The sequence below is a fragment of the Ascaphus truei genome, chromosome 4, assembly GCF_040206685.1.
Source record: "Ascaphus truei isolate aAscTru1 chromosome 4, aAscTru1.hap1, whole genome shotgun sequence".
NCBI classification, from domain to species: Eukaryota; Metazoa; Chordata; class Amphibia; order Anura; family Ascaphidae; genus Ascaphus; species Ascaphus truei.
This window is the reverse complement of record NC_134486.1, coordinates 409,634,072-409,659,561: the sequence shown is the minus strand read 5'-3', so window position 1 is coordinate 409,659,561 and position 25,490 is coordinate 409,634,072. Positions and strand designations below refer to the sequence as shown.

The 25,490-nt window shown below is 42.1% G+C and overlaps 1 protein-coding gene across 11 annotated transcripts in view; it reads right to left on the bottom strand.

The window, feature by feature from the left end:
- Positions 1-25,490, bottom strand: part of OTOF (otoferlin) — a 398,008-nt gene that overhangs the window by 77,869 nt on the left and 294,649 nt on the right. For all 11 annotated transcript variants that reach the window (XM_075598737.1, XM_075598748.1, XM_075598742.1 and 8 more), the window contains exons 11-22: positions 25,244-25,328; positions 20,303-20,462; positions 16,303-16,489; positions 15,061-15,247; positions 13,801-14,024; positions 12,640-12,748; positions 12,041-12,224; positions 9,330-9,450; positions 6,248-6,348; positions 4,211-4,301; positions 4,015-4,131; positions 2,070-2,222 (exon numbers count right to left, since the gene is read on the bottom strand). In XM_075598737.1, the coding sequence (XP_075454852.1) occupies positions 2,070-2,222; positions 4,015-4,131; positions 4,211-4,301; positions 6,248-6,348; positions 9,330-9,450; positions 12,041-12,224; positions 12,640-12,748; positions 13,801-14,024; positions 15,061-15,247; positions 16,303-16,489; positions 20,303-20,462; positions 25,244-25,328 (1,719 nt within the window). The remainder of the gene's footprint in view (positions 1-2,069; positions 2,223-4,014; positions 4,132-4,210; positions 4,302-6,247; positions 6,349-9,329; positions 9,451-12,040; positions 12,225-12,639; positions 12,749-13,800; positions 14,025-15,060; positions 15,248-16,302; positions 16,490-20,302; positions 20,463-25,243; positions 25,329-25,490) is intronic.

The window sequence follows — 25,490 nt, the reverse complement described above, 5'->3', positions numbered from 1 at the left end:
AAGTCCAACGTTTCGGCAGTCTAATACTGCCTTTCTCAAGGTGAAGGCATATTAAACCTCCTTTGAGTAAGACCATGTGCCTGCTTCTTCTTCTTTGTACTGGAACATTTGGGACTACAGGAGCTCCCCAGGACCAGCGCACCGGCAGCTAAGTACCCCACCTCTATTACCATTGATATTGAGTGCGTCTCATCCTCTGTCTATACAACAGTAAGAACCCTCTGCAGAAAATACTGAAAGGCAATGGATGCTGAAGCAGTGCAGAACTGAGAGTATGGCAACCTCTGAATGCTTACACTGCAGTGTGCTCATAAAGCTGGATTTACTGGTTCAATTGAAGACAGACGGGCAGCAGTGAGACAGGAGGGCAGGACCTAATTACCCATACCCATATGGGAGGGCACCCATACACAGCTGACACTACAGTAATAGCTTTGTCATTATTTCCATGCATCAGTTTCACTTTGTACTAACTTTTCCCGAACAACTTATCATGCGAGTTTAGTAATAAACGGTGTCTCATTCTGTTGCTGCCATTGGCCAAAGTGCCCCGAAAAATGGGAAAACCATTATTTGTAGAAAAAACATCAATCTCTGGCTGTTGCTTTTAGTAAAAGGATTACATGTTAAAGCAGCAGTCCAAGCTGCCGGTTGTTTTATTGTATTTGATTTCCCCCCTTTAATATGTGCATCAAAACAATCTACACAATGATAAGTAATTAGCTAAGTTGCCGATCGATCCGTTCTCCTGTGATCGGTCGGCGAAGATTCGGCTCTGGGGTTCATTAAATGGCTGTCAATGCAGCAAAGGAGGACCAAAGATGCACAGTTCTGTGGGGAAGATCATGTGACCAGGCAGTCACTAGATACAACTGGTGTACTGCTAGAGAAAGAGGGCAGGGCTCAAAAAGGGGTGTATAGCGGTGCCTGTTGCTATTGTCATAGGAGTTTATACTGTGCTTATGATGCTATATTTAGAACTTTACTCTGTATATATATATATATATATATATATATATATATATATATGTGTGGCGATTTGTCCTTGTTGCCTGACTAGTCCCTTGATGGCGGATGTGATATATATATATATATATATATATATATATATATATATATATATATATATATATATACTCGTCACAGACACACAGCTGAGGCACCACACAGTAGTTGTATCAGATCCATACATACCACATCCGTATATAATAACACTACATAGACTATACGGTGTCCTGTTATGTCTATCATCTGCATATTATGAGTGCCACCTAACATTAGTCTATAGCAACTGGCTATATTTACATCTATGCTACGTTGCATCATTTGATATATACCTAATAAGGTGGAGATTACTAACTGTATACCAGGACAAGCTGGTCTACAGGTGAACCTAGACCAAATAGGTCTCTGTGTATTAATACTGGATGTATCCATTAAAATACGGCCACTAGCCAATCGGATTGCATATACTATCCTGATAAGTATATCAATCCTAAACCATTATGCCATCTCACCTATGGAGATTTTAAAGACTACCTCCACTGTATCTTTGTCACTATCGTCGTTGTTGATATTATGAATACAATTTTATTCTTTTCTCTTATTAGCTATATGGAGCACATCGATACGCTCCCCTCAGCTATTATCGTGCGGGCCGCCCACAACAAACTCCAATCCTTAGGGATATGGGTTTCTCATTCCTTTCTATTACCCCCTTTTTCCTATTACAATGAGTGCATGAGGCAGGGACTACTTGTGATCACTTTGGTCCCAACCTCGTGTTCTGTATTGCTAATTATCTCCCTTTGCAGTCTAAATTGTGACTAAATATGTAAATTGGTTGAGCGCTTTTGTCAAAGTGTAGTAGCACATTATAATAAATTAAAAATGTAATTCAGAGTTGTTAAAAAAAATTCGACAAGAATTTTCTCATAGCGCAGAACTGATTTATTAAAAAAACACACGTAGGATATTGCTTGGCCTGCAGCTATAAGATAGTATCAGTCTACTAAACGACACAAAGTAGCAAGTCTGTGCATAGTCCCAGAAAATGTAAACAGTAGTACCTTGAGGAAGACACTCTTCACTTTCCCACAATCTTTTCCGGTCTCCTCGTCCACGATGGAGTACAGGATATCCTTGGAAGGGATGCGAGCGTACGCAATGCGCTTGTTGTTGCTCATCATCCAGATGAAGATATCTGGGATACTGTGCTGAGGCTGTTACAACAGATACACAGCCCGTTAGAGGAGTCATCCTTGTGTGTTTACAAAGACAATCATTGTCTTTATGATCCAAATGTTTGATTTTAATAAGATTATAGTATCTTGTCTGTTTTGGTTTCCTTGGAAAGTCCTTTCACCTGGGCCTCTGAATGGGGAAGCGGAGCCAATGAAGTTTCTACTCAACCTTTAGGCCAGCCTGTCCCTGTCAGCGAGCCAATAAGGAGGGAGAAATACGGGTCTTTGGTTGTCCAGCCCACTGTGATATCCTGCTCCCCCCCTCTGCAGGCACGGATTCCTGCTCCGGGAGGTGTGGGGGGTCTCACTAAGATCTCACGCATTTGTGAGGCGCAGTCTCACAGTAGGAGTGGGGAAAACCTTGACAGCTCTGGATATCAACCAAAAGTTACAGGGCGGGAGGAAATCCAACTCGCTCCATGTCTCAACCCACAATCTTTGTATAAACAAACTTTTTTTTTTTTTTACAGCGGTCATTTAATTTTTGTTCTTTGAGGGACTGAATCTTTAACTAAAATGACCCCTCTTGATGACCAAAGTCAACCACTTTTCTGCTTTAAAAGTAAATCAACCCAATGTTGTGGGACAATGCTGCGGAATAGAATCGTGGAGTAGGTTCAAATTATATCAATTAGCATATTTCCCAGGTACCTCAGGGGTGTGCCCAGGTATCTCTCTTCGCTTTGTATAAAGGAGTGTTTTGTGAAGTATATAAATCAATTAGGACTCTATAGTACTCTCTCTCAGTGCATCTCATTATCACCAACAGCCATTACAGTTAGTGCACAATTAACACAATACTCTTTCCGGGAGAAACTTAGGTTAACGAGACATTAAGTCCCTTAACAGAGCTTTGTTGACCTGGAGCTTAGTGAGTTGTCCATTAGTGGGACACAGTGACCTTCAATACGTAAGTGTGAGAATGTGACCTTCAATAAGTGAGACAGTGACCTGCAGTACGTATGTGTGAGAATGTGACCTTCAATAAGTGAGACAGTGACCTTCAGTACGTATGTGTGAGAATGCAACCTTCAATAAGTGAGACAGTGACCTTCAATAAGTGCAAGACACTGACCTTCAATACGTGTGAGACAGTGACCTTTAATACATGTGAGACAGTGACCTTCAATAAGTGTGAGGCACTGACCTTCAATAAGTGCGAGACAGTGACCGTTAATAAGTGTGAGACACTGACCTTCAATAAGTGCGAGACAATGACCTTCAATATGTGTGACAGTAACCTTCAATATGTGTGACAGTGACCTTCAATAAGTGCGAGACAGTGGCCTTCAATAAGTGCGAGACAGTGACCTTCAATAAGTGCGAGACAGTGACCTTCAATACATGTGAGACAGTGACCTTCAATACGTGTGAGACAGTGGCCTTCAATACGTGTGAGACAGTGACCTTCAATACGTGTGAGACAGTGACCTTCAATACATGTGAGACAGTGACCTTCAATACGTGTGAGACAGTGGCCTTCAATACGTGTGAGACAGTGACCTTCAATAAGTGTGAGACAGTGACCTTCAATAAGTGTGAGACAGTGACCTTCAATACGTGTGAGACAGTGACCTTCAATACGTGTGAGACAGTGACCTTCAATACGTGTGAGACACTGACCTTCAATATTTGTACATGTTGGCGATAGGCAATGCCGCCTGCTACACCTGTATGTCTCCATATTCACACACCCATTTAAGTTTGTCTTATTACATGATTAGGGAAATGCAGCACACTGTGTAGAAGAAACATGACATAACAAACATACCTCATCTGCCAAAAAGCGCAGCTTTTGTAAGAAATTCTGGGCGAGTTTGAGTTTATCCTTTATTGTGTTCTTCTTTACCTGGGATCTCAAGGTCTTGGCTTGTGTCCCCATGTTCTCCTGTGATATGAAATAGAAGATTTACGGCCTCGGGAATCACACAGACACATACTGTACACACTGAGAAAGGGGTAATTACCAGCTCTCGCATGCAGGATTTGAGTCTCTCTCTGTCCAGTTTGGTCCTTGCATTCTGGTTCTGGTCCTTGTTAGCGAGATTAACAAAGCGGCTTTAAAGAAAATATAAACAACCAATAAACTCACATACTGTACATACATTTAAACTAAAACACTTGTTTATTATGTAGTTTCCCTATATCAAATAATCATTAAATTAGTTTGAGCAATCTATGGCCCATGCTTCAAAAAGGATACAGTATGCTAGGGGTTATTTTTATTTACCAAGCGGTATTAGCCACGGCTATAAGGCCATTTCCATGATAAGAAGGCGAGGCTGACAGTCTCTACAATGTGTTACTCACCTATCCCAGACTCACAGGCTAATATTGGTATTATATATATGTGTATGTATGTATGTCTTTATTTATATAGCGCCATTAGTGTACATAGCGCTTCACAGTAGTAATATATGGCAATCATATAAATAACAAATAATTTAAATAACAGATCATGGGAATAAGTGCTTCAGACATAAAGTAACATTAAGGAAGAGGAGTCCCTGCTCCGAAGAGCTTACAATGTAATTGGTAGCAAGAATGTACAGAGACAGTAGGAGGGAGTTCTGGTAAATGCGTCTGCAGGGGGCCAAGCTTTATGTATCATGTGACCAGTATTAGCCACAGTGCTATTCATATGCTTCTTTAAGCAAGTGTGTCTTAAGGTGGGTCTTAAAGGTGGATAGAGAGGGTACAAGTCGGGTACTGAGGGGAAGGGCATTCCAGAGGTGTGGGGCAGTCAGTGAAAAAGGTTTAAGGCGGGAGAGGGCTTTAGATACAAAGGGGGTAGAGAGAAGACATCCTTGAGCAGAACGCAAGAGTCGGGATGGTGCATAGCGAGAAATTAGGGCTGAGATGTAAGGAGGGGCAGAAGAGTGTAAAGCTTTAAAAGTGAGGAGGAGAATTGAGTGCGAGATACAGGATTTGATAGGAAGCCAGGAGAGGGATTTCAGCAGGGGAGACGCTGAGACAGGTTTAGGGAAGAGTAGAGTGATTCTGTCAGCAGTATACATATATAATATTTAGCTTTTCCTTAAAGTCGCTTTGCCTGTGTATTTGGGGGAGGTTGAGAAAATGAAATTACCACTGAAAAAGAAAACATATGGTAACAACTTGATCTGGTTTTAGGAACCTCAATTCTACACAAACTTGCATTTTTGTATTTGTATAATGGAGTAGAAACCCAGCACTACGTAACCTCACCTCGGTGCCGCCGTACACGCTTATTTATTTATTTTTATTTATTTATAAATAAACAAGTGATGTGCACGTACAAGTGATGGATGGGATGGATCATTTCAGCTGACTTTGCTTTGCAGAAAGAGGATTTCTTATGTCATGTTTACCGAGTCCTATGTTTAACAGCCTGATCCTTTTATATATTGGGAATATCCATTCTCTCTTATTGAAGCCCTCTGGCTCACACCTCACTTCCTTTGTTTATCAGAGCATGTGTAGGTGACCCAACATTTGAACTGAAGCTTGCAGCATCAGTGTGGCTCTTGACAATGTTCAGCTGATATATTGGTTCATATAATGGTTGCAACAAAATACAGGGAAAAAATCCCCAACCTCCAAATAAATAGTATATAAGGAATGAGCAGGCAGCGGTATTTAGAAAATTACAAAAGTGTATTGGTTGATTCAAATAGATAAAACAAAAGTAACATTAGACAATGATCACTATATACCCAATATAAATTAAAAAACAAACTTACATAGGCTGCCACACTCGCTCAGAGAGACTCTGCGTTTTGGGCCTCTTGTCAAGAGTGCGCTTATATTTATACAATTCATATAATGGTTGATATAGCTTTTCCCTGTCCACGTGATTGTGGAATATTGTATGTATCAGAATATATTGCTTATTGGAACTCCTAATTACAAAATATGGAGGAAAATAAAGACATAGGGGCATTGACCTACAACAATATACAACGGAGCCCATTGAGTTCAGTGAGCGCTTGGTTATTGAAGCATTATATTCTGTTTTTACTCACAAACAACTACTGCTCTGCTCTTCCAGGACACCTCGAAGCCGGCGCTCAGGGTGGGGTTTCTCTGTTTTGATCATCTCATGGACATCATTTAAGCCTTCCTCCTGCAAAAGTAAAAGTATAGACACGGTATATATCAGAAGCTCATGAAGGACCATATTCACCAAGCAGTGCTAGTCCACAAGATACTTTCTACCGGTGAAAGACCCGCTAGTGGCCCATTCACGTGAAGACAGATTGTGTCTTCCGGCACGGGAAGGTATCTTATTGCCCACTGTCTTTTAGCGCTGTCTTCCTCATCACAACTTCCCTGTTATCTGCACCAATTCTCTCTCTCCATCGTTTCGCATTACGATAATATTTCTTCCCCCATTGGCTCCCCTAGATCTTCTATTTTACTCAAAAAGTCTGTTGTGCCTTTTCCACATGTAGAACGTTTTTGGGAGTTGTAAATAGTCATCGAGGTATTTTTTGCCAGTGGTTGCAGTAGGGAGCAGACTTTTTAAAATGCCCGTGTGGGCACTACTATGTAGGACAAACAAAAAGACCAGTCAAACAACATAAATTTGAACATAAAGCAATTTTAGGAACTAGAGTATAACTCAGAGAATGAACAAAAGAAAGTCACCGATGGGAAAACCTTTTTTTTTTTGGCAAGACACAATGTGGCACCAGTACCATTGATGATTCTAGAGCATATATATCCCTACCAGAAACAAGAGGTGATAAGGAAGAAATCCTTCTACAAAGGGAATTATATTGGATAATTCTATTAGATACAGTATCTCCAAAAGGACTTAAAGAAGAAGAACAGTACACATTGCTTTTTTGGGGGATGCAAGAACAAAAAGGCGAATTACACATTAAATGGGGATAAATTGAGGGAATCCTTGATGGAGAAGGATTTAGGAGTGCTTGTAGACAGAAGGCCTAGCAATAGTGCCCAAAGTCATGCAGTAGCTGCAAAGGCAAACAAGATCTTATCTTGCATCAAACGGGCAATGATGGAAGGGAAGTAAACATAAATATGCCCCTTTACAAAGCATTAGTAAGACCACACCTTGAATATTGAGTACAATTTTGGGCACCAATCCTAAGAAAAGACATTATGGAACTAGAGAGAGTGCAGAGAAGAGCCACCAAATTAATAAAGGGGATGGACAATCTAACTTATGAGGAGAGACTAGCTAAATTAGATTTATTTACATTAGAAAAGAGGCGTCAAAGAGGGGATATGATAACTATATACAAATATATTCGGGGACAATACAAGGAGCTTTCAAAAGAACTATTCATCCCAAGGGTCCCAAGGGCAGTACAAAGGACTCGGGGGCATCCCTTAAGGTTGGAGGAAAGGAGATTTCATCAGCAACAAAGGAAAGGGTTCTTTACAGTAAGGGCAGTTAAAATGTGGAATTCATTACCCATGGAGACTGTGATGGCAGATACAATAGATTTGTTCAAAAAAAGGCTGGACGTCTTTTTAGATAGAAAAGGTATACAGGGATATACCAAATAAGTAAACATGGGAAGAATGTTGATCCAGGGATTAATCCGATTGCCAATTCTTGGAGTCAGGAAGGAATTTATTTTTCCCCTTATGAGATATCATTGGATGATATGACTCTGGATTTTTTTTGTTTGCCTTCCTCTGGATCAATAAGTAAGTATAGATATGTTGTCTAAATTTAGCATAGGTTGAGCTTGATGGATGGAAGCCTTTTTTCAACCTCATCTACTATGTAACTATGTAAAAATATTTCCTTAAATAAATTGTCTCTAAATAAACTTGGATGTAAATGGAGGAGTTTATCAGCATACTGTATAGTGTTAAGCATTGTAATAACGCTAATAAGCAAATTATGCCCTCTGTCTTAGCTTCCTTTCTCAATCATGCCCTCATATAGGAATATGTGAGAGGTAAGATAAACATATTTGAATAAAATATATGATACATGGATAACAAATGCCTTATTGCTTCTAAAAAAATGTGAAATAATCATATACGCCTTTGTATAAAGATATTTAAAAATGGCCACAATCGTCCTCAATTCTAATTCTATGTCTACTACATTCATCCTTAAGAGTATATATAAGTTCTTGAATTATTTTGAACTTGTATTTTGTATAGTATGTTGCCCAAATGTAAAATGTATAAAATTAAATAAATAGAATGCATATTTTGAATATGTGAAATGTACAAGTGCAGACACTTTCTGATTATTACAGAATAAAGGGTTAACAATCTGCCATATAAGGAAGTGCTACTGATGAGCCATTCTTTACGCCTCCTGAAGGGTGGGCGTGTCACCTCCAAAACATTGTGTTTTGTAGTTTGTGTCCCTGCACGGGCGTCAAAATAAATGATGGATCATTCCGATGGTAATATTGTCCTGTTTGCAGCCATTGTGTGAGGTGGGGGAGGGTGGCTTTGTGTAGGAAGGGATGTGATACATTTGTGTGGGGAGGGACATGAGAGCTTAGTGTGGATAGGGAGAGGGAGGTGGGGGCTTTTGTGAGGGGAGGGTGGTCTGGGCTTATTGTGGGGAGGGGGAGGGTGGTGGGGGCTTTGAGTTAGGAGAAAGGTGAGATAGTTTAGGGATTTCTGCGGGGAAGGGGATAACGGCTTTTGTGCTAAAGGCTTTGAGTGGGGAGGGGGAAGGAGGTGAGTGGTTTGTGCATGGTATGTGGGGACAGCTTTATATGGGGATGGAGAAGGTGTGTGGTGTGAGTAAGAGAAGTGGGGTGAGCAGTATATGTGTAAGAAGTGGTGCGTGTGAAAAGGGGGTGGCTGTGTATCAAGAGACCAAGAAAACTATTTAAGGTATAACTTGGGACTTACGTTGAAATGAGAAGTACATTTAAAAAGATCTTTGATGGAAAAATTCTGTAAAAATGTTTAATTTAAAAAAAATTCAGTTGAGTACAATTTACCAAAAGTTACTTTTCTCAGTATTTTAATTATCACACTGGTACAGCTCTGTATAGCCACACATAAAATATATTCCTTGTAAGCATTATTTTCCTAGGTCTGACCAGTTAGATACATTATTGTCTAATGTGCAAAACATGCATTATTACTGACCAATTTGTCTGCAATCTTGTCCATGATGTTGGCATTGTATAGTCTCCGTCGTTGGTCCTGCCACCAGCTTTTAATGTAGATGCAGGGCTTCTTCTCAAAGTATGGCAAGTGGAAGTAATTCCTGCAGAGGTAGCAGTTAAAGCCACATTATACTCATGAGCATAAGGGTAGCGCCGCTGGCTGATACTATCCACGTCATACACTGACCGTAGCCCTTGCAGACGCACTCACCAGAACACCCTCCTACTGTCTCTTTAAGTTCTCCCCACTTACCACTTAGATTGTAAGCTCTTCAGGGGAGCGACTCCTTTCCCTATTGTTTTATGTCTGAAGCGCTTATTCTCATTAAGTGTTATAATATTATGTCACGTGTATTACTGCTGCAAAGCGCCGTGTAGCTGGAAGGAACGATATAAATACATATATACATACATACATATTTCCTGAGATGTTCAAAACAATAAAATACTGGAAATTGCGATATGATTTAGGCTGAGATTATAGGGCTGGCGTGCGCGCACGCTAAAGTGCGCACAGCCAGGCGCACTGCTGCAGCCCCAGTGATAAGTGATTATAGCTGCAGGAGATTGGGGAGGCGTGGTGGAGATGTCCTGTTAGATAAAAACAAGACTCTTGGGGTAATCTCACTAGTTTGGGTATTTTGGGGCGCATTTTTATCATAGCCAGGGCGGGATTCCTTCACAGCCAGAAAGACCTTCTAAAGACTTGGACCTGTTTTGGTATAGAGGGTCTCACTTTTACTGGACGTAACACTTCCCAAAGAAGTCCAAATCAAATCCTACTGCTTCAGGTTCAACAGAACAAGACGATATGATAGGCAGAAATAAAGGAGAATATGCAAAAATACTTTGGGGAATATTTATCAAAATGGCTACATTTGCTGTAGAACAGGGTGCAAAAAATGGTTCAGTTGTGTGAAATTGCACCAGCAGCTTATATCTACAACGCTTGCTCATCTTGTTTCTTAGATTTAGTGCAGATCTCTTCTAGGGGTCGAGGTTAACACCACATCCCACCTGACAGATTTATTTTGACTCAAAGACAGAGAAAAATGACACGTTACAGGTGTGATAATGCTATCTCCTGCCCTAAAGCCTATTTCAACAACTTCCCAAAATGCCTAATAGTGCAAGTGTCTCAAAGTACATTAATACACAGTGGTGCAGAGTCAAAATGGTGCAATTTTCACCTCTTTGGAGTAATGCCCCAATTTCTAATACGTGATACATACAGTATTCCCCACTGTTCCCAACTCCTTTTCCCACGTGACTTCTGAATACACAGAACAAGAGGTTTGGGTGGGGGAGGAGGAGAACCAAATGGACAATATAAAGAGGGCAGATTACTGTGACAATCCATGTATGGGTGTAAACTTGATTTACATCGCGCGTCACAGCAGTAATACACGTGACATAATAATATAACACATAGTGGGAATAAGCGCTTCAGACATGAAAGTAACAATAGGAGAGGGGGTTCCTGCCCCGGAGAGCTTACACTCTAAATGGTAAGTAGGGAGAACTTACAGCGATAGTAGGGGGGTGTTATGGTAAGTGCGTCTACAAAGGGCCAACGTCAGTGCCTCTAAGATGGATAGTATCAGCCAGAGGAGCTACCCATAGGCTTCGTTAAAGAGGTAGGTTTTAAGAAAGGTCCTAAAGGTGGAGAGAGAGGGTGCCAGTCGGATATTGAGAGGAAGGACATCCCGGAGGTGTGGGGGTAGTGAGTGAGAAAGGTGCAATATAGATCCATAAAATTAAGAAAACCCCAAACTTCAGTAACTGAAAGTTAGCAGTCAGTTGCAATGCTGCACAGCCCGATACCTGATCCTCAAAGTTGTGTGCTCGGATCCAGAAATTATAGGTTCCAACTTTAACAGTCAGGAACATGTGAAAATAGGAAATCTTATACATGACATACAGCCTTGACTTCCTGATTAGCATTAGTAGCCTAGTTTCTAACTAATCACTGAGTTTTACCAACTATTCTTTGGCACTTTCTTCTCAAACAGAAATGATATGAAACGCTAAAAAGTAGTAACTGGGGGGAAAAAATATATTTTTTTCCAAAATGTTGGTTAAGATATGTTCTTAAAAACCCCAAAGCATTCTTTTGTATGAGTTTGTCTGGATTTATAATGCAGTCACCTATCCAGTTATAGAAATAGCAAGCTCTGAAAAACGGAGCACTAATCCAGGCAAAAATCACACGGTGGCCCCATAAAAAACATAGTTTTATTCGAGTCTCATGGACAAAAAAATCACCAACATGTGTCGCGCCCAAAACACGTTGGTGATTTTTTTGTCCATGAGACTCAATTAAAACTATGTTTTTTATGGGTCCACTGAGTGATTTTTGCTATTTCTGGACTTTTCTCATAGACTGCACCCAGGGACCGGCTGGGATCATTAGAGGTTTACAGGCACGCACCAAGGAAGCTTAAACATTTGGATTTACACATGTGTTATTAGTCCTTTATATTGCCTTATAGAGTACCGCTATACAGTACAATAGCCATACTTATGAATACTGATGCTTGTCTCATTAGGCTGATATCATATTACCACACTGAGAACTATAGGTGCCTTTTCAACCCTATTGTATGCCGCCCCAGTGGCAACTGTTAAATTACTATAGAGAAGGGTCTTGTTTGCCGAGCACCATTCTCGTTTTTCTGGACTATACTTTACCTATCGGTTATAAATGGTTTCATTGGTGGAGTTGAAGAGACTGAGACCATCTCTCCATCATCATCTGCTTCCTCTTCACTAGAGTTCTGCAAGAGGTCTGACTCTTCCTCATCTCCGTCATTTCCATCCTTCTTCTTCCGGAAACTGGGCTTGGTTATGCCATCAATTTGGTTACCGTAGTTGCCTAAAAGAAATATGGCACCTCACCTTTTTTTGTGGACGTGTTATTTCAGAATATCTTTTATGGTTTTACCTTATTCTATAGCATACAATGATTTTTTTTAGAAAGGCATCCATTTAAATAAGATGAGTTATTTCCCTTCACTTCCTTTCTTGTTACAATCACAGCCACAATTCAAGAATGAATAAAGTCTTCGGGCCTTATTTTGAATCAGAATGGGGGATTTCAGCTGAAAATAACTCGAATGATACATTTGTCAAAAATAAACTAAGGCCCTTATTATCAATTAAGCTATTTGGGACTCGTAGACCAAAGAAAAATTGCACATCAGGGCATTATAGATCTTGTCCAGAACAGAATTAGTTAAACAAAGGGACACAGACATACAGTATGTTTCATTCAAAACCAGAATACACACCTATTGTGAGCTCAAAGTTGATGGGCTTGTCCCCGCTCCTCCGATCAATCATGGTGGCTTCCAAGAAGGCTCCAAAGAGGAAGAATTCTTCCATTTTCCCGGTGCAATTCTGATGGGATAAGAAGACAGGATAAAAGCGAATGTACCCCCCTGCCCTCTGTACCTCGCTACGGAATATGTTGGCGCTTTACAAATAGACAATAATTAATAATAGTGTCACCCTACATAAGGCTGAATGCTTACACTAATAGAACCCATTCCTTCAATTAGAGCTAATCTTATGATTCAAACAAATTCATCGAGAGGAAGGAGAGTGACTACATGTGACAGGGGACACTGAGATTATTCTAGCAGCAGCATGTAAAACAGGTCCCAGGAAGAAACCAGGGATGTGAGGAGGTCCGTTAGGACGTTACAATAATAAAGGATGGAGCACACATTAGAGAAGCAATCCAAGATGTAAGCAGGGGGTCTCTGCAGCTGAATCCCATTCACCTCAGTTCCGTGGACCCCCTGCTTCCTGAGATACTTACCTCTATAGGGGGTGCCGGTATCCCAGTGCTGTTTAAAGGTCCTGGTCGCGTGGGCCAATAGGAAGCTGCAAGGGATGACATCACGGCATCCTATTGGCCCACAGGACTCGGGAGCTTTGAAGCCCCACATAGTCTTGTCTGGGCTGCTACCGGCACCCCTTCAGAGGTACGTATGTCGGGAAGCAGGAGCTGCAATGAATGGGGTTCAGCTCCAGAGACCCCCATGCTTCCATCCTATTTAAAAATTGGAAGTAAAAAAAAACCGCAACGCTTGGATTGCCTCTTTAAAGTTTAAGGCTCATATTTACCAAAGTCTTAGGGGCCAGAAAACTCCACCAAAATTTACTAATGAAAAACATTTCCATTGATGAAGCCAACTTGGATTCTCTCCATTGATAGATCTGGTGTAATTTTCCCCAATTGTGCAGCTGGGAGACTACTACATTAACCACATGAGTTGTCGAGTGACAGGGGAAATGGTGGATTCTAGCAATGTTGCGGAGAAACGAATGGCAAGATTTAGAAAGAGCTAGAACATGAAAAGTGAGTTAGAGGAAGAAAAATACCTAACCAACATTGGCTTTGGTGACTGGAGAAGGGGCCGGTGCGAGAACAATCAGATTCTTACATCAGCCACTGGGGTCGCTGCTTCCATTTGCACATCTGTAGAGCTGGTGAGCTCTGGAGAACTTGTGTCTAATATCTCCACAGCAAGACTCAGCAAGAGCCGGGCCCGGAAGGAAACTCCCTCTCCAAGCCCCTCATTCAGGTCCTGATGCTCGTCCATGAGAGTGTAGTTCCGAGTTGATCCATACATGTTAACCCAAGCTGGGCCCAGCGTTGGGAGGAACCCTGTGTGCAAAAAATGAAGGGTGAAAAACAGAAGGGAAGTGGGCCACGGTGGTTTTTTCAATGACACGATGTGTAATATGTAACGTAGACAACTGAATAGACACTAATATATAGAAGAGAGCGATGTGATGCATCCAAATTGGTTAGAAATCCTCCACAATATGTGTAAATAATACTGGATGACAGCAAAGAGTCCATGAAGAATATGGCAAATTATCAGGTGTGGGCTAAGTGTCTAAGTGGGGTCTGTTTAACCTCCACAGCTGAGTCACCATATACACCCACCCTAGTAACCAATATATAATGAGCAGAGGCACTGGTAAACATATATATGCAGGGGCACTGCGGCCCTTACCTTAGTGCTTGCAGGACTCCTATACATCCAGGGCGTGCTGATCATCTAGGAAGGTGTACAGCAAGTAGAGAGATGTTGATGTAAAGCACAGCCACGAATTCCAAATCAGCATGGGACCGGAACAAATGATACAGGTGAACACTCCAGTCTTGCAACAGGTCAGGTTTATTGCATGGTGGTGCAGCAAAAATAGGACTACACGAACGCACCTACGCGTTTCATGCACAAGGCACTTTATCAAGTTTATCACTGGAGTGTCACCTGTATCATTTGTTCCGGTCCCATGCTGATTTGGAATTCGTGGCTGTGCTTTACATCAACATCTCTCTACTTGCTGAATAGACACTAATACTAGTAATATACAACTAAGCGCTCTACCTAATATTGCAAACCAATAAGGTGTCGGTGCCTAATGTACCAGTAGTGATTATAGTGCACAAAACTATAAATATTAATTGTGACTAATGTGAATGTTAAACAACATATTGGGTGGTGGCCCAAAACAATTAGTGTAATTGAAATGTAAATGAAATCCAGCGTGCCCACTGCTTCTCTTACTTCTGCTATACTTCGGGGGTATCAGCAGGCATCCCCGGAGCTTGGAGCACCGCTGACAGCATGCAGTATATGTACCTATACATTAAATGGGCGTGCTCCATTGCATCCCTTCAGCATATTTACCTTTGTCTCCCTCATTAGAGATTTTGCGAAGATCAATGAAGTGGGTTCCGATAGCCACATCGTTCACCTTGTCAGAGTCCCGGATCTGTATTTTCATTCTCTTGCACAGTGGGGGGAACATCTCAGTGAAGATGATCTGTTCATTCCACAAGGGCTCATAGCTGCTCTTCTGGACAGATGTTTTACCCTATGTCACACGGAACAAAAGATGATCAAGTTTGACTTGTTTTACGCTGATGTGTGAATTTATTAAGATGATAAACACTTTTGGGTGGAAAGAATTTTTATATATATATATATATATATATATATATATACTGTATATATATATATATAGACATACGTTTCCGTTCCGAGGTCTGGTAAAGCAAGAGACAGCACTCAATTGTAGAAAACTTCACAAAGTGTATTAGTGAAAACAGTGGTACATCAAGAAACCCAACGTTTCAGTCCTCCAAAATGGGACCTTCCTCATGGGAAGCTCCCCCAGCTTGAGAAAGGACCGTAAGGTCCGAAACGTTGCTTCTTTTTTCTGTGATTACCCCTTGATGCCTGTGTTACTTCATTAAATTGTATTTTTTGAATTTGTGAGTGCTCCAGATTCTTTGATATTGGGTATATATATATATATATATATATATATATATATATATATATATATATATATATATATATAAAAATACGTGTGTATACGTGGTGCAAAACATCTGGACTGGTTGTGCCCCAGTATTGCAGCCGGGAGACTTTAGTAGCCATCTCCCTGAATATTGTACTGTATGTTCATTAAACTATTGTTTTCTTGCTGTTCTGAGTTTGACTTGATGATTCTTACACTCTCTGCAAAATTAATGTCATTCACTTCCCAGCTCTGTGTGGTGATCCTGCATTGTCATTTGTGAGGCAATAATCTCATAAGAGTCCTCCTAGAAATATATTGTTCTTGACATTAGGTTACATGGCTCAGTCAGTATCCACAAATCTGGCAAACCCCAATAAACATTAATGGCCCTATACAATTTCCACACTTAACAAACTGAGCATAAATGTGACATTTATCCAAAGTTGAGAAAGTACAGTAGCTTTGAATGAAAGGTCCAGTGACCTGGCCATGACATTTTATACGAGTATGTCTCGCAAAAGCTCTAAACTCCTTGCTTGTGTACAGAAATGTGTGATTGGCTCTTCCTGAGCGCATAAGCTAAGTGTATCCATCTATTCCAAACGATGGGTGGAATTTCCTACCTTTTGCCCTGCAAAGAAAACTTGCACGTATGGATCAACCAGATCCTTGTTTTCTCCAATGAGAGCTTTCTTGACATTAGCCATAATGCTGGTGTTCATCCGGGGCAAGCCTTCTGCACGGTAGATCTTGACATAGAAGCGAGCCCACTGTCGTTCTGGGGGCACCCCATCAGGAAGGAGCAGATTCCTGCAATTATGTAAAGTTATTTGTCTTGGACATCTTAAATTACAGGATCAGACACTCACACGTTGAGATTTGTTCACTAACCACCTGTTTTTAATGTGACTACTACTATGGCTGACAGACTCCATTTTGTCTCATTGAACCAGAATCACTTGTGAACTTTTTAACCTAGTGTTATTCTTGCTTCATCGGCAGTCTCAGGAAATAGTTTGTCGCTCTCTTTCTACAACGTACTACATTCCTTTTGTCTGGGCAAAGAGAGCTACGGATGAAGGATCCATCTAGCAATTAACATTTGAGATTGTAGATGACATAACTTGACCCCAGTGACCTGCTAAGTTCTGAACTTGATGTGGGGGTGGACTTTTCCCTCAGGAAGGCATGTTTGTGTGATTGCATAGTGGTAAAATATACCAGTATAAAGCATAGTGGTAAAATATACCAGTATAGAGCAAAGTGGTAAAATATACCAGTATAGAGCATAGTTGTAAAATATACCAGTATAGTGCATAGTGGTAAAATATACCAGTATGAGCATAGTTGTAAAATATACCAGTATAGTGCATAGTGGTAAAATATACCAGTATAGAGCATAGTGGTAAAATATACCAGTATAGTGCATAGTTGTCAAATATACCAGTATAGTGCATAGTGGTCAAATATACCAGTATAGTGCATAGTGGTAAAATATACCAGTATAGTGCATAGTGGTAAAATATACCAGTATAGTGCATAGTGGTAAAATATACCAGTATAGTGCATAGTGGTAAAATATACCAGTATAGAGCATAGTGGTAAAATATACCAGTATAGAGCATAGTGGTAAAATATACCAGTATAGTGCATAGTGGTAAAATATACCAGTATAGTGCATAGTGGTAAAATATACCAGTGTTCTGGTATTTTGTTACATTTTTGGAATTATTTGTTCCCGGAAACTAGAGGTTTCTATGCAATATATAAATCATGGCATTTATTAAGATATTTTTTATTTCACTTAGGTTTTGTGTATACATATAATTTATTATTATGTCTTATGAAATAACTGACAGGTACAGATGTAGTGGTTATTATTTTGCCCACTAACAAGATTGTCCTCATTACTTCAGGCACCGCACGCACAATGGCGTTTTGAATGGACAATTTCTCCAAATGATTGCGTTGTGGATTGGATTTCCCATCCTAATGTGTACCTGCTTGAGTAATCCTGTTTATAACAACACTAAAGACCCTTTAATGGACATTACAGCATTTAACTTGAATGGTGATTAATTACGTAATTAATAACATCCTATACAGTCTCTAGCAGATAATATTACTCCCTATATCTCACTTTAGTCATCTGTCACTGTGAAATCCAAATATCCTTCTTCCCTTATGGAGACGGCATCGGAAGCAGGAATTCCAGAAGTGTCTCATGAATGCCTTTGAAGTATGATTGTAAAGAGCTTTAGATTACAATATACTGTATATATAACCTTGTAATCTAAAGCTCTTTACAAGCTTTATAAATTAGATGATACCTTTTTTATTTGGACTAACAATTTATGTCACAGGACAAGCTTTCGAGAGTTCTCCTCTCTTCCTCGGGTGTATATATATACGTATATATATATACACACACATTTCTCTGGGAGCTATGGATATAAGTAACATGTTGTCATGTTATATTAATAAATTAGCTTCTATTTGTCAAATGTAATGTTAACTCTATAGTTTGCATTATAGTTGCGGCAAAATAGAGAACAAATCGAAACTGCATTATCTCAGGAATGTTTGGTGATTTGTAAAGCCACTGAGTTTTAATAATACAAACAAAACCTGTATAAATAAATCTTTACAGGTGTTCACCAAAAAGTTCACAAATAACTATACCCCACCAGACACATAACTATACCCCCCCAGGCACATAACTATACCCCCCCAGGCACATAACTATACCCCCCCAGGCACATAACTATACCCCCCCAGGCACATACCTATACCCCCCCAGGCACATACCTATACCCCCCCAGGCACATAACTATAACCCCCTGCACATAATTATACCCCCCCAGGCACATAACTAATCCCCCCTGGCACATAACTATACCCCCCCCCCCCCAGGCACATAACTATACCCCCCCAGGCACATAATTATACCCCACCAGGCACATAACTATACAACACCAGGCACATAACTATACAACACCAGACACATAACTATACCCCCAGGGCACATAACTATACAACACCAGGCACATAACTATACTACAACCAGGCACATAACTATACAACACCAGGCACATAACTATACTACAACCAGGCACATAACTATACTCCCTCCCCACCCCCCGGCACATAACTAAACCCCCTGGGACATAACTAATCCCCACCAGGCACATAACTATACCCCCTCCCCGGCACATAACTATACCCCCAGGGACATAACTAACCCCCCCAAGGGACATAACTGATCCCCACCAGGCACATAACTATACCCCCCAGCCACTTATCTAATCCCCCAGGCACATAACTAGTCCCCCCCAGGCACATAACTAATCCCCTAGGCTTATAACTAGTAACTAGTCCCCCTCGGCACATAATTTTACCCCCCACGCAAATAACTATATCTCCCCAGGCACATAACTATACCCCCCCAGGCACATACCTATACCCCCCCTGGCACATAACTATACCCCCCCCCCCCGAGGCACATAACTATACCCCCCCAGGCACATAATTATACCCAACCAGGCACATAACTATACAACACCAGGCACATAACTATACAACACCAGACACATAACTATACCCCCAGGGCACATAACTATACAACACCAGGCACATAACTATACTACAACCAGGCACATAACTATACAACACCAGGCACATAACTATACTACAACCAGGCACATAACTATACTCCCTCCCCACCCCCCGGCACATAACTAAACCCCCTGGGACATAACTAATCCCCACCAGGCACATAACTATACCCCCTCCCCGGCACATAACTATACCCCCAGGGACATAACTAACCCCCCCAAGGGACATAACTAATCCCCACCAGGCACATAACTATACCCCCCAGCCACTTATCTAATCCCCCAGGCACATAACTAGTCCCCCCAGGCACATAACTAATCCCCTAGGCTTATAACTAGTAACTAGTCCCCCTCGGCACATAATTTTACCCCCCACGCAAATAACTATATCTCCCCAGGCACATAACTATACACCCCCCCCAGGCACATAGCTATACCCCCTAGGCACATAACTAATCCCCCAGGCACATAGCTATACCCCCCAGGCACATAACTAATCCCCCAGGCATATATCTAGTAACTAGTCCCCCTCAGCACATAATTTTACCCCCCACGCAAATAACTATATCTCCCCAGGCACATAACTATACACCCCCCCCCCCCCAGGCACATAACTATAACTCCCCGCCCCCCGGAACATAACTATACCCCCAGGCACACAACTAATCCCCCCCAGGCACACAACTAATCCCCCCCAGGCACACAACTAATCTCCCCAGGCACACAACTAATCCCCCCCAGGCACATAACTAATCCCCCCCAGGCACATAACTACTCCCCCCCAGGCACATAACTGATCTCCCCTCAGGCACATAACTGATCTCCCCTCAGGCACATAACTGATCTCCCCCCAGGCACATAACTGATCTCCCCTCAGGCACATAACTATACCCCCCTGAGAAAAACACATATGTTGCTATGTCCCGGTGACTTGTTAACCTTTTCAAGCTTATATTTAGGTGTCAGGTTGGATAATGTTTACATGACAAGTCCAAATCCGACTACTCACCCTTCAATATCATCCTCGTCTGTTTCATTAGCCTTATGCGGAGTCTTAATATTGTCCCCCTTTCCCACCACAGCAACGTCACATTTCAGGTATCCTTTCACTCCCGCGGTGATGTCATCAGGGTCCGACAGAATAGCCCACTTGTGATAAAACTGGTGTTCTGGAAGAATAACGACAAAGGAATTGAGAAAAAAAATTGCCTAACAGTATCGAAGTATCAAAGAACTGCGACACCTTCCCGTAATAATAACTTTATTTCCTATGGCGCTTTTACAGCATAGCGCGCGGTACGCAGCTCGCAGGATAGTTACAGGCACAGTCCCTGCCCCGTGGAGCTTACAATCTATGCTTTTTGATGCCTGAGGCACATGGAGATAAAGTGACTTCCCCAAGGTCACAAGGAGCCGACACATGGAATTGCCATTTGCTTAACTGAAGCTTGACTTGACAATAACATTTAAGGTCCTAATTACTAAGCAGTGCTAAGCCGTAAGGCATCTGATGTCCAATTCACTTTAATGGCACCCAACCTTATTTACATTGTGCTCCCTCTGCTGGACAATATTTGTTTCACAAACTCCTCATTAATAACTGTTGTTGCTGACTCATTAGACTATTGCTAACAAAACTGTGTGACTGATCCCAGGCAGTATAGTGTCCTGAGCTTGTGGGCCACACACACGCTTAATAAGGGGGACCATATTTGGGACATATTTTGCGCATGCGTGAATGGTGCCGATAAAAACCGGACAGTGGCCCAAAAAGTCCAGACAAAGGCCTAAAAACTGGGACGTCTGGACACCCTACCCAGACTGTCTCTCAGTGTATGCAGACAGCATGGGGGGTATAGCTGTCACGCACTGCGGGAGCTGTCACTCATGTCCCAGCTATGGATGCAAAGCATTCTGGGAAGCTACTGCTGTAATTGACAGCTATACCACACACGCTAAGGTGACGTTTGGGGCTTTACTACGTGTACAGTCCATACCCAGACTCACGAACTCGCTATACTGCCTGCGATACGCCAAGAACCCCTTGAATACACCTCACAAACCCTAAGGCTGAGTCCATAGGGACTTCAGCCGGGCGGAGGCGCGCGGAGGCTGAGGGAAAGCGGGTGCTTTCCCTGGCCTTAGTCCGCGCGCCGTCTGGGGGCGGGCCAGTGATGTCACGGAGCTGCTTCGCCCTCATTGGGCGAACCGCTCACGTAACCGGCCCATCGCTCCCCTCAGCGCGCGAACAAATTTTTTAAGAGCTACGCCTCCGCACGCCTGCGGAAGCATGCGCGAGCCCCTCCTACAGCCACTCTCATTGCGGCTGCAGGGGCTCACCGGTAAGCGTGAGCTCGGCTCAGCGGGTAAGCGCTGACCATGCTCTCGGCCTTAGGGTTGAGAATCACTGGGCTATAAGATGCATTATACTAGGCTAAACTGGTAGAAATTCTGGGAATTGTTGAAATCCCTGCTCTCTGATTGGTCAACACTGTGATCATTATCTATTCAGTAATAGGCCTGAAATGTTGGCACTTTGCCAAGTTTTCATTCCCAACCAATCAGCTTTCCCTTGTCATACAGTACAGTGAGTGAGAGCAGCTCTCAGACAGGGGAGGTGATTGGATAGGAGGCACCAGCAAGGCACTGACTCCTCCCCCACCCTGTCACAGCAAGGCACTAACTCCTGTGTGTGTGTGTGTGTGTGTGTGTGTATATAGAGGGGGGCTGCATTGTGAGTTTGTGTGTACAGAGGGGGGCTGCAGTGTGTTTGTGTGTACAGAGGGGTGCTGCATTGTGTATGTGTGTGTGTTGAGGGGGGCTGCATTGTGTGTTTGTGTGTACAGAGGGGGGGCTGCATTGTTTGTTTGTGTGAATAGAGGGGGTTGCATTGTGTGTTTGTGTGTATAGAGGGGGTTGCAATGTGTGTGTGAGTGTGTGAGTGTGTGAGTGTGACTGAGTGTGTGTGTGTGTGTGTGTGTGTGTGTGTGTGTGTGTGTGTGTGTGTGTGTGTGTGTGTGTGTGTGTGTGTGTGTGTGTGTGTGTGTGTGTGTGTGTGTGTGTGTGTGTGTGTGTGTGGCTTTAGTGTATCTACAATTTCCATTTAATAATCGAGTACAGTAAAAGTACAAAAACATTTAGAATATAATGTTGATAAAAATCAATATGACTATACAAAAGTCTCTTCTTTATGAAAAATATATTTAAAAAGCCTACATTTAGCCTATATTAGTAATACTCCCATACTAGAGGGTGACCCCCCTCAGCTAGAGAGAAGGTGGGGAATAGGGGAGGTGCTCCTCTGGGATCGAATGATATATAATACTAAACCAGAAAATATAAGCCCAGCTGCGGGCTCTCAGCCTCCCCACTGGGTGATGTGATGATATTACTAAAAAAAAAAGCTTTAATGGTATAATATTAAAATAAATGGCAATAAAAACCGGCGATAAACACTATTGTGACCCTAAAACAGCAGTGAGGTAAGTGGTGGGGTCTACGAAGTGTATAGAGAACATAAATTTTAACATTATACCATTAAAGTTTTTTTTAGTAATATCATCACATCACCCAGTAGAGAGGCGGAGAGCCCGAAACTGGGTTTACATTTTCTGGTTTAGTATTATATTAATAATCCTCTCAGAACAGGGCATTACTGGCCAATAAGGCCCTGTTATTCAGGGATTTTTACTTAAGTACAGCTTATTAAATATTGCCCTTAATGGGTAATAGTATCATACTCATAAGATTACAGATCTGTAGTCTGTTGAGAATGAAGTATCTGTAGCCCCCTGTGTCTGCAAGCAGTACAGGACATTGCCCCTTTAACTGTTATGCTCCACAGGACATTGCCCCTTTAACTGTTTTGCTCTCTGATGGACATGTGACTGATCAGTCAGTGAGAGAGCTGATAAAGGAGGAGGGACTATGAGAGAGAGTGAAACATTGAGTCCGGGGAGTCAGCCATGTTGTGACTCTCAGATCTGCATGGAGCTGGGACTGTGAGGCATTGCTTAAACAGCCATGTTGTGACTCTCAGATCTGCATGGAGCTGGGACTGTGAGGCATTGCTTAAACAGCCATGTTGTGACTCTCAGATCTGCATGGAACTGGGACTGTGAGGCATTGCTTAAACAGCCATGTTGTGACTCTCAGATCTGCATGGAACTGGGATTGTGAGGCATTGCTTACACAGCCATGTTGTGACTCTCAGATCTACATGGAACTGGGATTGTGAGGCATTGCTTACACAGCCATGTTGTGACTCTCAGATCTACATGGAACTGGGATTGTGAGGCATTGCTTACCCAGCCATGTTGTGACTCTCAGATCTACATGGAACTGGGATTGTGAGGCATTGCTTACACAGCCATGTTGTGACTCTCAGATCTGCATGGAGCTGGGACTGTGAGGCATTGCTTACACAGCCATGTTGTGACTCTCAGATCTGCATAGAGCTGGGACTGTGAGGCATTTCTTACACAGCCATGTTGTGACTCTCAGATCTGCATGGAGCTGGGACTGTGAGGCATTTCTTACACAGCCATGTTGTGACTCTCAGATCTGCATGGAGCTGGGATTGTGAGCATTGCTTACACAGCCATGTTGTGACACTCAGATCTGCATGGAACTGGGATTGTGAGCATTGCTTACACAGCCATCCACCACGGGGGATCTGCACCTGGCTGACAGAGAGCTGGACAGTGGAGTTATGTGGTGAGCTGCAGCACAGTGAGGAAAGCGCAGGGAACCACCACAGTGAGGAATCTGCCAGCCCAGAGGAACAGCCCAGGAGACAGATAACTGGAGGGAATTCCCCTGCATGTGAGAAGGAAAGGGTACCCTTCACATATATCATCCAGAAGCAAAAGCCTGCAACTGGCAATGCAGAATAAAGAGCTCCAGTGTAATATTAATGTCACCTAACCCTGTCTGATCAACAATGGGAGTGAACTCAGTTACAGTGACTGTGCTATACACTGATAAGCGCAGCGCTAGTTACAATTCAGAGGTTAACAAGTATACTGTGTATGATATGCTTTGGAAACAAATAGGAAGCCCCTGCTGCTGCCAAGATGATTGCTGTGAGCGGTGCTCTTGGGTAATAATGCGAGTAATTGTAGAAGAAAAGTGACCCAAGTAACGCACTCAAGCTCACACTCTGATGATTGATGTGGTATTTAAAATGTAATCTTTATTATACAACAACTAAAATAATGGGTTTTAAATGACGAACTGAAGGTGTATTGGATCTGATGACTGATTACCATATGGGCTCAGGATCCTGTGATCAGCAGTGGCTCAGTAAATACATGCTTAGACTCCACTAAAAATGATCTTGCTCACTAGCCTGAGAATTCCCTTTATATCTTTCCAGTAAACAGATCCTCTATAAGGACTGTTTTTTAGTGGAGTCTAAGCATCTATTTACTGAGCTACTACTGATCACAGGATCCTGAGCCCATATGGTAATCAGTCACCAGGTCCAATACACCTTCAGTTCGTCATTTTAACACCCATTATTTTAGTTGTTGTATAATAAAGATTACATTTTAAATACCACATCAATCATCAGAGTGTGAGCTTGAGTGCGTTACTTGGGTTATTTTTCATCTACAATTACTATGATATACTTTGGCCTTAATTATAAGGGTCACAGGAGTATTGCAAACCTGTGTTTACTCCTGTTTCGTTATCCATAAACTGTTATACATAGCCTGTTGTGGTATCCTCCCTTCTTGCTGGCCACACTTACGTGAGGGGGTCATTATATTTTATGAACTTGGGCCCCTACCTCTTATACTGGGGTACAGTCAAATAAAGATGGGTTCCATATCTGAAAAACCTTTTTGCTTCTTCTGAAGATGAGATCATACAGTAGATTCAGGTCTTGAAAGCTAAATGTAGTAAGTTCTGGAAAGTTCTGAACCCCATATGGGGATTGACTCACCCGGCTGTGTGTAAACAGTGCCAACATCCAGCTTGAAAGAACCCACCAATGTCCCACTTCGCAGCAGATTCTTGGAATGGATCACCTGTGAAATACAATTACACAGAACTCTTCCAGTTGAGAACTGAATTTGGTTCTATTCATTAAGTAGCTGTTGAAGGGGACACTTTGGGGCAGACCCTTAATGCAATGAAAGTAGGAGTGGTCTTTTAGAGCTGGATTGTGATGGAGATTGGAGACCATGGTT